The 12,483-nt window shown below is 50.8% G+C and overlaps 1 protein-coding gene across 10 annotated transcripts in view; it reads right to left on the bottom strand.

Moving 5' to 3' along the window:
• tns1b (tensin 1b) overlaps nucleotides 1-12,483 on the bottom strand; it is a 1,628,779-nt gene that overhangs the window by 530,244 nt on the left and 1,086,052 nt on the right. For 9 of the 10 annotated variants that reach the window (XM_072468585.1, XM_072468574.1, XM_072468565.1 and 6 more), the window contains one exon: nucleotides 6,480-6,529. In XM_072468585.1, the coding sequence (XP_072324686.1) occupies nucleotides 6,480-6,529 (50 nt within the window). Of the gene's footprint in view, nucleotides 1-6,479; nucleotides 6,530-11,648; nucleotides 11,885-12,483 lie in introns of those variants that run through there. The other variant, XM_072468595.1, reaches the window with a different exon arrangement.

Consider the following 12,483-nt stretch of genomic DNA (forward strand, 5'->3'; position numbering starts at 1 on the left):
CTATCCACTGTGCTACCGTGCTGCCCTGGCCTGCTGCAAGAACCACAGAGATTAACAGCCTCACGTTAGACCACACCTTTCTGTCCTTTACAAAGCCCGCCTGGTCCTCTTCCACAACCTCCGGGAGACACAGATCCAACCTTGATGCATCCACATTAACCAGAGAAATCGGACGATATGACCCGCACTCCTCTGAGTTTGTTTTCAGGAGCAGTTAGATATAACACTCGGGGCGAAGGGGATTAAAGGATATGAGAGAAAGCGGGGTTAGGCTATTGAGCTGGATGATCAGCCGTGATGGTGATGAATGGTGGAGCAGGCTCGAAGGGCCAAAAGGCCTCCTCCTGCTCCTATCTTCCATGTTGGAAAGCCACATATTCATGTGATCACTCAGATCACCATAACATTGCATGACTGCACCCCTGCCTCATGACTGCACCCCTGCCTCATGACTGCACCCCTGCCTCATGACTGCACCCCTGCCTCATGACTGCACTCATGACTGCACCCCTGCCTCATGACTGCACTCATGACTGCACCCCTGCCTCATGACTGCACCCCTGCCTCATGACTGCACCCCTGCCTCATGACTGCACTCCTGCCTCATGACTGCACCCCTGCCTCATGACTGCACCCCTGCCTCATGACTGCACCCCTGCCTCATGACTGCACCCCTGCCTCATGACTGCACCCCTGCCTCATGACTGCACTCTGATGTGACCATCAATTCACGCGAAACCAGGAGTAGAAGTAAACTGTGGCTTTAATCGACGAGAACAGTGCCTGCCTGCGACTGGTCTGCGAGTGAGAGCCGCCTACAGGGCTACTGCTCTTTATACCTCCCCTCAAGGGGTGGAGCCAGGGGCGGAGCCCACAAGGCACCAACATGATACATTACAGGTAATACCTTACAATGGTCCATAGGTGGAGCCCACATGGGCAACAGCGTAATACAGATATATACATGGTGAATGGATACTGCAAAATGTTCACCACACACCCCTGCCTCATGACTGCACCCCTGCCTCAGCACATCTGCTTTGAAATCCTCTTCTTTCTCTCACAACTAGGCTCCCACATTCTAACCTCCATAAGCTTGATGTCAGCCAAAGCTCTGTTGGCCGCATCTTAACTCACTCCAAGTCCCCGTCACCCAGCACTTTGTGCTCTGGCTCCTGCTAAAGAAACAGCGCGATTTTAAGATTTTCACCTTTGTTTTACCATCTCTCCTTGGCGCCCTGAGCTCCTCACTAGCTCCATAATCTCCCAACAACCCTCTGACGTGTCTGCACTCCTTGAACTCTGACCTCTTCTGTGTCCTTGATTTTAATCACTCCACCAATGGCAGCCATCACTCTGCCTGGGTTCAAGGTTTTGGAATTCCTTCCCTAAACCTCTCTGCCTCTCTCCCTTGTTAAAATGCTCATTAAATCTCCATTTAGTCACCTGATCTATTATCTCCTGATGTGGCCTGGAGTCAGGTTTTTTCTGATCACCATGCTGTGAGACCGCGGGTACCAGAGTGAAGCTGCAATGCAAATATAAATTGTCGTTTTCATTGTGTACAGAATCGATGCACACATTGTCTGTACATGTACGTCCTGTGCTAGACCAGTACACACACAGTGGACAAGGGAACGACTCTGGGCGGCACGGTGGCACAGTGGTTAGCACGGCTGCCTCACAGCGCCAGGGACCCAGGTTCAATTCCGGCCTCAAGGGACTGTCTGTGTGGAGTTTGCACTTTCTCCCACACAGACACGGGGGAAACGTGCAGACTCCGCACAGGCAGTCACCCAGCGGGGAATCGAACCTGGGACCCTGGCGCTGTGAAGCAACAGTGCTAACCACTGTGTATAAAAACTGGCAAGTCGGGCTACAGTTGTATAGAACCTTGGTAAGGCCGCACTTGGAATACTGCGCACAATTCCGGTCGCCACACTGCCAGAAGGATGTGGAGGCTTTGGAGAGGGTGCAGAGGAGGTTTACCAGGATGTTGCCGGGTCTGGAGGGTGTTAGCTATGTGGAGAGGCTGAATAGACTCGGACTGTTTTCATTAGAACAATGGAGGTTGAGGGGTGACCCCATGGGCAGCCCGGTAGCACAGTGGTTAGCACTGTTGCTTTACAGCTCCAGGGTCCCAGGTTCGATTGCCGGCTTGGGTCACTGTCTGTGCGGAGTCTGCACGTTCTCCCCGTGTGTGCGTGGGTTTCCTCCGGGCGCTCCAGTTTCCTCCCACAAGTCCCGAAAGACGTGCAATTAGGTAAAATGGACATTCTGAATTCTCCCTCCGTGTACCCGAACAGGCGCCGGAATGTGGCGACTAGGGGATTTTTACAGTAACTTCATTGCAGTGTTAATGTAAGCCTGCTTGTGACAATAAAGATTATTATTATTAAAGAGCTACAAGGTTATGAGGGGCATGGATAGAGTGGATGGGCGGGTACTCTTTCCCAGGGTGAAGGGGTCAGTCACCAGGGGGCATAGGTTTAAGGTCCGTGGGGCAAGTTTAGAGGAGATGGGTGGCATTATGGCCAGCATGGTAGCACAGTGGTTAGCACAGTTCCTTCACAGCTCCAGGGTCCCAGGTTCGATTCCGGCTTGGGTCACTGTCTGTGCGGAGTCTGCACGTTCTCCCCGTGTCTGCATGGGTTTCCTCCGGGCGCTCCGGTTTCCTCCCACAGTCCAAAGATGTGCAGGTTAGGTGGATTGGCCGTGATAAATTGCCCTTAGTGTCCAAGATTGTCCTTAGTGTTGGGTGGGGTTACTGGGTTATGGGGATAGGGTGGAGGTGTGGACCTTGGGTAGGGTGCTCTTTCCAAGAGCCGGTGCAGACTCGATGGGGCGAATGGCCTCCTTCTGCATTGTAAATTCTATGGTTCTATGTACGAGGCAGGTTTTTACACAGAGGGTGGTGAGTGCCTGGAACGCGTTGCCAGGGGAGGTTGTGAAAGCAGATACATTAACGGCGTTCAAAAGGCATCTTGACAAACACATGGATAGGACGGGTATAGAGGGACACGGCACAAGGAAGTGCTGAGGGTTTGGCCAAGGGTGGTATCATGATCGGTACAGGCTTGGAGGGCCGAAGGGCCTGTTCCTGCGCTGTATTGTTCTTTGTTCACCCTTCAGTGAAGAACGGCTGGATTCTCCATCGGGGGGACCCTCTGTTTCACCAGCAGCGCATTCACCCCGCGGATTTCCCGTCAGCGTGGGGGCGGGGCTCAATGTGAAACCCCATTGGCCGGCTGCTGGGACGGAGAATCTCGCGGCCGGCAGGGAAAGGGGTGTGGTGGGACAGAGAATCTCGCCCAGGGTATCTCCAGTGAGTGCAACACTCACGCACATTCACACACACACACACTCACCCTCACACACACGCACATTCACACATACACACACACATTCACTCACACTCACAGTCACACAGGCAACTCACAATCACACACACACACCACACATTCACTCTCTCATGCAATCCAATACAATCACAGGCACATGCACACACATGCAGTCAAACACACAAACATACACACAGTCACACACACCCAATCAGATAGGCAAACACTCAGTCTTATGTTCACACACAGGCATACACACATCCAGGCACATACACACACAAAGACACACTCTCACACACACTTTCACACAGACAAAAATGAACACACACATACGCATGCACACACATGTAGTCAAACATACATACAAAGTCAAATACACATACAAACACACATACCAAGGCACATACACACACAAACAAACACAGTCACATATATATACACACTCCTACACAGGCAAACACACACACACAAGGTCACACACACACAAACAGGCAAACACACACAGGCATACACAAACACATACATGCACACATAGATATGCGCACAAACAGCCTGACAGGCACACAGACAGTCAAATAGTCACACAAACTGAGTCAGACAGGAACACACACACACACACACACACAGAAACAGATTGGAACACAGTCAGAGTCGCAATGGGGCTGAATTTGCCAGTTGACATTGAAACTTGGATGTTGGGACTTATTCAGTGCCCATAACACAGGCACAATCGGAAATACACAATCACTGACTGATAGAAACAGACAGAAATACACAAACACTGACTGATAGAAACAGACAGAAATACACAATCACTGACTGACAGATACAATCAGAAATACACAATCATTGACTGACAAACACAAACAGAAATACACAATCACTGACAGGCAGACACAGACAGAAATACACAATCACTGACTGACAGATACAATCAGAAATACACAATCATTGACTGACAAACACAAACAGAAATACACAATCACTGACAGGCAGACACAGACAGAAATACACAATCACTGACTGACAAACACAAACAGAAATACACAATCACTGACTGACAAACACAAACAGAAATACACAATCACTGACTGACAAACACAAACAGAAATACACAATCACTGACTGACAAACACAAACAGAAATACACAATCCCTGACTGACAGACACAAACAGAAATACACAATCACTGACTGACAGACACAAACAGAAATACACAATCACTGACTGACAAACACAAACAGAAATACACAATCACTGACTGACAAACACAAACAGAAATACACAATCACTGACTGACAAACACAAACAGAAATACACAATCACTGACTGACAAACACAAACAGAAATACACAATCCCTGACTGACAAACACAAACAGAAATACACAATCACTGACTGACAAACACAAACAGAAATACACAATCACTGACTGACAAACACAAACAGAAATACACAATCACTGACTGACAAACACAGACAGAAATATACAATCACTGGCTGACAGATACAATCAAAACTACACAATCCCTGACTGACAAACACAAACAGAAATACACAATCACTGACTGACAAACACAAACAGAAATACACAATCACTGACTGACAAACACAAACAGAAATACACAATCACTGACTGACAAACACAAACAGAAATACACAATCCCTGACTGACAGACACAAACAGAAATACACAATCACTGACTGACAAACACAAACAGAAATACACAATCACTGACTGACAAACACAAACAGAAATACACAATCACTGACTGACAAACACAAACAGAAATACACAATCACTGACTGACAAACACAAACAGATATACACAACCACTGACTGACAAACACAAACAGAAATACACAACCACTGACTGACAAACACAAACAGAAATACACAATCCCTAACTGACAGACACAAACAGAAATACACAATCACTGACTGACAGACACAATCAGAAATACACAATCATTGACTGACAAACACAAACAAAAATACACAATCACTGGCAGGCAGACACAGACAGAAATACACAATCACTGGCTGACAGATACAATCAAAACTACACAATCACTGACTGACAAACACAAACAGAAATACACAATCACCGACAGACATAGACACGCAGTAACATAAAGACATTAAAAAACGTTAATCACACACACGCCCTTGGTGAGCCCAACTGAGAGCTGGTTAGAACTGGTCTCCACAAACAGGGCCCATGTTTAATAGGCACTTGTGGGGGGGTCTTCCAATGAAGCAGGGACCCCCCGGTGGCTGGACACAGGGCTGGATGGTACCCAGGCACCCTGATACCACATGGGCTCCCTGGAAGTGCCACTTGGGTGCCACCCTGGCACTGCAAGGCTGCCCAGGTGTCACTTTCAGGGGCACTGCCTGGGTTCCAGGTGAGCGGTGCTATTGTGCCCGGTGACATTTTGCCCATGCCGGGGGGGGCCCTGCCTTTATAAGCAGAGTGTGGGGGACTCGCTGACTCCCTTATTGCTGATTTGGGGGGTTTGGGGTGTCTGGGGGTCGCCTTGGGGGGTCTTTAGATTGGGGCTCCGTAGTGCAGGAAATGAGACTAAGTGCGTCTTTGGAAGAGAGTACCCCACTGAGGCTCCAAGATGAAACATTCTCCCGTTAGCTAATGGGGTCTTTCTCAGCACCGCGTGTGCCAGGAAACGCCCGGCTAAACAAACTCAACACGTGACTCTTCCACTCATCGCCCGCAGAGGGAGAAAATACAGCCAGACACACCGAGACAGCGAAACGCAGATAAATGGTGAGACAGGTGCAGAGATTATGGGCGGATTCGACAGCCTCGTCTGTGACGGGCCCTCTTGCGAGCAAGAACGTAAGATGTGGCCTTCCAGCCAAAACTCCATTCACTTTCAGCAACACTGGGAAATCCCAGCCGTGAAGGAGGACGGAAGATTCCGGCCATCAATCCTTCCCCTCGGGGCACAGTTATTAAACTCACTCTGACTGTGACCAGCTCACTCACACCGAGAATGCAAAACCTGAAATCCTTTGGCCTGCACGAGTCGGTGAAAGTCCGGCCTGACTGCAGCCCCTATCCTGGATTCAATACAAAATGCATCAATTCAGAGAGGCAGCAGCGAATGTGGTCCTTACCGGGAGGGTCTGTGGCGGGACGGAAGGCTCTTGGTAGATTTGGTGGAGCCCTAGATTAAGAAAAGAGAGAGAAAAATGAGGAGTGCATTCATCAAACACCTTAATCCCGCCTCATTTGAGTGGATTGAAATATCCCACCCATTCTGCCTGGGACACAGGGAGCCCATTAGCAAGGCGGAAGAGAATTTAAAGGGTGATTTCACCATGAAAGCTACACTTTGCTTGTTGCCATCGCTGTAATTCATTCCCAGTGGGTAGCACTGTTGTACACAGTGCCAGGGTCGATTCCCAGCTTGGGTCACTGTCTGTGTGGAGTCTGCACGTTCTCCCCGTGTCTGCGTGGGTTTCCTCCGGGCGCTCCAGTTTCCTCCCACAAGTCCCGAAAGACGTGCTTGTTAGGTGAATTGGACATTCTGAATTCTCCCTCTGTGTACCCGAACAAGCGCCGGAATGTGGCGACTAGGGGATTTTCACAGTAACTTCATTGCAGTGTCAACGTAAGCCGACTTGTGAAACTAAAGATTGTTATTTTCTTATTCATTCAGAGGATGGGGCATCGCTGACAAGGCTAGCATTTATTATCAGCCCCAGGCTCTCTGGTGAGGTGAGCCTTTCCAAACCGCTGTGCTAATGATTTGATACAACAGACCGCCTTGTACCCCCACTTCAGACGGTCAGGTTGGTGCGGGACAGGAGTTACCAATGAAGTGTGTCAGCTTTCTAACGGGGAGCAGCTTTCTTACAACAATTTGGGCAGCTTCGCCATCACGCTTACCGACACCAGCTGATTATTTCCAGCTATTTTGTTGTAAATTTCAAAACAATCCTCAAATTATTGCAATGGAAATTGAATTTGTCTTCTCGGGATTGTTACTCCAGCTCAGCAACACCCACGTGACATACCCGTGATGTCCAGACTGGCGTCCCGCTGCAAAATGCCCTCTTCAATCTCTATTTTTCTTCAGAAGAGCAGAATTGTTTCTGGACGGTGGCCAGGCTGCGCCCCCCAACCCCCCACCTCACCCCCCAGCAGGACCCCCTCACGCCACCTCCTCCTCCCGACATTGGAACCAGGCGAAGCTTCACAGCGCCACAGCAAATACAGCAAAAAGGTGTGAAGTCCAAACCCTTGGCCAACTCACTGCAGCCTGCCCCTTTATCTTCTGTTCGACAGTCTTTCCAGTCTGGATAGCTCAAAACACAAGCTCAGTAATTGATACATCAACAAACAAAAGCCACTGAGGTTTCCCCACTCGTCAGAATGAAATTCCTCTGCGTCTCAGGTGAGCCGCATTGGGAGGGTACGGTTACAGGTCTGGATTCCCCAGCACCCAACTCACCGTCAGACCCAGCACGCTAGCTCTCTCCAAACGGTCAGTGGAGAGGACTAAACTCTCTCAATGTGGAGTCCCGGAGGGAACTTTTTCGCAATTACCCCCGTGCGCCCTTGGGCGGCACGGTAGCCCAGTGGTTAGCACTGCTGCCTCACAGCACTATGGTCCTAGGTTCGATTCCCGGCTTGGATCACTGTCTGCGCGGAGTCTGCACGTCCTCCCCGTGTCTGCGTGGGTTTCCTCCGGGCGCTCCGGTTTCCTCCCACAAGCCCCGAAAGACGTGCTGTTAGGTGAATTGGACATTCTAAATTCTCCCTCCGTGTACCCGAACAGGTGCCGGAATGTGGCGACTAGGGGCTTTTCACAGTAACTTCACTGCAGTGTTAATGTAAACCTACTTGTGACACTAATAAAGATTATTATTATCCTTTTACCAATTATTTCAAATCGGTGATTTCTGCTCAGTGATCCATGAGGCTGAGGAAATGGATCCTCCCTGTTTACTGCATCAGAGATCCGCACTATTTTGAACTCCACGAGCAAGCCTCCCCTTAACCTCCTCTGGTCTGAGGAGAACATTCCAACTTCTCCAATCTCTCCACATAACTAACATCCTTCATCCTGATATCATCCCAGAAGCAGGTCGTCACCCAGATAGCAATCTCCTCGGTCACCTCTCCTGCCAGCCTCCCTTTTTTTCATTCGTTCATGGGATGTGGGGGCCGCTGGTCGGGTCAGCATTTGTTGCCCATCCCTGAGGGCATTTAAGAGTCAGACACATGGCTGTGGGGTCTGGAGTCACGTGTAGGCCAGACCGGGTAAGGACGGCAGATTTCCTTCCCTAAAGGACATTAGTGAACCAGATGGGTTTTTATAATTAACAATGGTTTCACCGTCATCATAAATGTTTCAGTTCCAGATTTTACTGAATTCAAATTTCACGGGCAGCACGGTGGCGCAGTGGTTAGCACTGCTGCCTCACGGCACTGAGGACCCAGGTTCGATCCCGGCTCTGGGTCACTGTCCGTGTGGAGTTTGCACATTCTCCCCGTGTCTGCGTGGGTCTCACCCCCACAACCCAAAGATGTGCAGGGTAGGTAGATTGGCCGCGCTAAATTGCCCCTTAATTGGAGAAAAAAAATTGGGTACTCCAAATTTAAAAAATAATAATTTAAATTTCTCCGATCCCGCCGCTGGGCGATAGGATTTCCCATTGTGGCCATCCCAGAACTCCGGGAACGCGTGGCCGGGGGTGCGCTGCTGGCGGACAATTCACCCTAATGTCTGTCACCACTCCTATCCCCCAGCTAATTCTATACGACCAACAGTAATTTAACACAATGGGATTTTATTATGTGGTATCTTCATCAAATGCCTTTTAAAGGTCTAGCAGCAATTGGAGACTTCAGTAACATCTCTGAGACTTCATCAACGAGCTCAATCAGGTTAGTCCCACACAATTTGCCTTTCAAACAATCCCACGCTGTCTCTTATTAACCCAAGCTTCTCCACGCGAGGACTGATTACCCTCTGCTCGTTAGAGGGCGTTGTTTAGCTGAATTGGACAATTGCACGAGGTTAGCCCAGGGTGGATTGCAACTGGCTTTAGGTGTGGGGGTGGAGGCCGACTGTGTGAGCAGAAGAGTTCAGGTGAAAGCTGACACATGACCCTGTTGACAATCGAGATATTCAACCTTAGGCTGCATCACAGTGTCTGCACTCTTGCCCTTTTCCAGCTGAATAATGATACAGGGGCAGAGACACTGGGCGATATGGCCCCTCCCCATCCTCTGAGCCCAGAGGCAGTATTGAGGGGCTATTGTGTTGGGTTAGCTGACGGGGTTCTGGGAAAGCAAGGCACATTGGCTAGTTTCCAGTTATTGCAAATTTCCTGGAACACTCGAAGGCTGAGATTTTCTGGCCCCCACCCCACCCACCATCAGGAGCAGGTTGGGGAAGGGGGGGGGGAGATGTTATATTGGGTGGCTTGCCGGGGAGCACCATTCCCATTGACAGTCCCTTCTCCTGGAATTTTCCCCATGTGGGGAGGGGGGGTGGTGGCTAGACCACATGAAGACACAGTCAGGTATATGCTGACGGACTGACAGCGGACAGGAGAGCAGCCCCTTGATTGAGCACCGTGTCCTAACGGAGACCCTTCCCCAATGCTGTTTCCCCCCCCCCCCCCACCCACCCAGAGCCACCCGATTGTGAACCCCCCCTCCCCCACACCAACCCCCCACCTGGGCCTGACCACACCCGGCAAGACTATCCCATTTACCTTGGTATCTGACCTGGGGACGTGATCCTTGTGGGGGACTGGCTGAGGTTTCCTGGCCTTGCTGGGAATTGGGAGCTGCCAGCCAATCAGGTGGCCAGTGGCTATCAGAGGCAGGACTGCCTCCCAGATGTGGGCGGAAGCCACAACCTCAGCCAATGAACGGAGCAACTGCCGAAGAATCAGGTTGGGGCGACCCAGCTGTTCAGAGATGAGCTCACCACCCGACCCCCGACCCCCGACCCCCGATCTGAGGAGGTAGATTGACCGCCTCGGCGAAAGATTTTGATTTATATTTTAGCAGTTATTTATAGGCCAGCATTTATTGCCCGTCCCTAGTTGAGAAGGTGGGGGTGAGCTGCCTTCTTGACCCGTTACAGTCCATGTGGTGTAGGTACATCCACTGTGCTGTTAGGGAGGGAGTTCCAGGGTGTTGCCCCGGCGACAGTGAAGGAACGGCCGATATATTTCCCAGTCAGGGTGCTGAGCGACTTGGAGGGGAACCTCCAGGTGGTGGGGTTCCCATGTGTCTGGACCCTTCAACCTGCTATCCCTCGCTCCACGTAATGGGCGGATAATGAGACAAGAGGGCATTTCTCCAACAAGGTCCCTGCTCAGAGAGATCTCTTTGAATGGGGCAGTGGATAGTGAGCTTTCCCTCACAACTGTTGGGGGAAGGGTAAAAACACTGGTATCAACACCGTCACAAACCTAATCCAATCTCTTTCCCTGTCTCCAACACACAATCGTACAGCCAAACGCACCACTCCCCATCCCTTCTCCTCCCCTCGCCACCCCTGTCCTCCCACCCACCCTCACTCCACCCCGCCAGCCCTCCCAGGCCAGCCCTCCCACGCCCCATGCCAGCCCTCCCACGCCCCACGCCAGCCCTCCCACGCCCCACGCCAGCCCTCCCACGCCCCACGCCAGCCCTCCCACGCCCCACGCCAGCCTGTCCAATTATCCCGTTTATAGCAGAAGGACTTTCTCCAGAAACTGTCACAGTTCCAGATGCAAAGAGGAGGAAAATGTAAGAACCTCCTTCCAACTACAAACTCAAACCACAGCCCCACAGTGAGGAGTGTGTCAAACAGGACCCTCAGTAATCTTATATTCAATAAAACCCTCAGCGATCTTATGTTCTCACATCCGTTTGCAAAGTGAATGTTCAAACCCTTAAAGCATTCAACACAGCACAGACCAGAATAAACTCAAACATTAAGATTTCCAAGATGTTTGGCTCGAGTTTCCCTCACCAGACTCCCCGTCCCTCAATCGCTACAGCTCTAACTCTCTCTCCCTCCCTTTTTCTTTCTCTCCTCTTCCCGCCTGTTCGCTCCTTGTTCTTCCCTCTATCCTTCCTTCGCTCTCTTTCCCTCCACCTTTCCCCCCCCCCACCACTATCCCCTTTTCGCACCCCTTCTCCCCGCCCCCCCCCCCCCCCCCCCCGCCCCCTCTCCTTTCTTTGCCACTGTCCTTTCCGTTCTCCTGGACTCCCCGTCCTCGCTCTCTCCTCCCTCTTTCTCCCCATCCCAACCCCTCCCTTGCAGTTGGTACCTGTGAGAGGCTCCTCCAACTCCACCTCCAGGACATTGTTCTTTCAGCAATCTTATCTCAAAGCCCACAGCCAGCAAGAAAGGAACGCCTGGTCTGGAGCCAGTCACGGAGGTGCTTTAATTCTGTTTATATTTTAGATCCAGTCACAATTGATCAACCGTGTTGAACAAAGCATGTTGTTTTCTTGAACAACGTTGACAGATATCCTTCTCTGGACTTCGCGGCTAGTTTCCCATTGCTTCTTACCCGTGTGGTTAACAACGAGATCACAACATCAACCCTCCCCTGCTTGTTTTTTGCTGCACTCTCCTCCTCCCCTCATAACACCCACCCCCTCCATCCTGACAGCCAGCGTCATGTGTGTATCAGCTGATAGCACAAACTAGCGCCTAATGCCATTAGGCTTCTGAGTGAAGCACCTCACAAAACGACTCATCAAAGCACAGGAACTGAGACCTTAACCCTTTCCCGGCAACACCCGACGCTGCAGCAGTTCCCCAGTCAAGGCTGAGGGAAGAACCAAGGTAAATCAGGGAACACATGTCAACTGGCACGCAACACACGTGTTCAAGAGACGCAGACTCTGGCAGAAGGGAAAGCTGAGCGGGGGGTGGGGGGGGGAGGGGGGGGGGGAGTCCCACCGTTTGAGGAGAGTGAGGGAGGGGAGGAATCCCTCAGTTTGAGGGGAGTGAGGGAGGGAGGGGGCCTCACATTTTCATAGAATCATAGAATTTACAAAGAACAAAGAACAAAGAAATGTACAGCACAGGAACAGGCCCTTCGGCCCTCCAAGCCCGCGCCGACCATACTGCCCGACTAAACTACAATCTTCTAC

The sequence above is a fragment of the Scyliorhinus torazame genome, chromosome 2 (genome assembly GCF_047496885.1).
Source record: "Scyliorhinus torazame isolate Kashiwa2021f chromosome 2, sScyTor2.1, whole genome shotgun sequence".
NCBI classification, from domain to species: domain Eukaryota; kingdom Metazoa; phylum Chordata; class Chondrichthyes; order Carcharhiniformes; family Scyliorhinidae; genus Scyliorhinus; species Scyliorhinus torazame.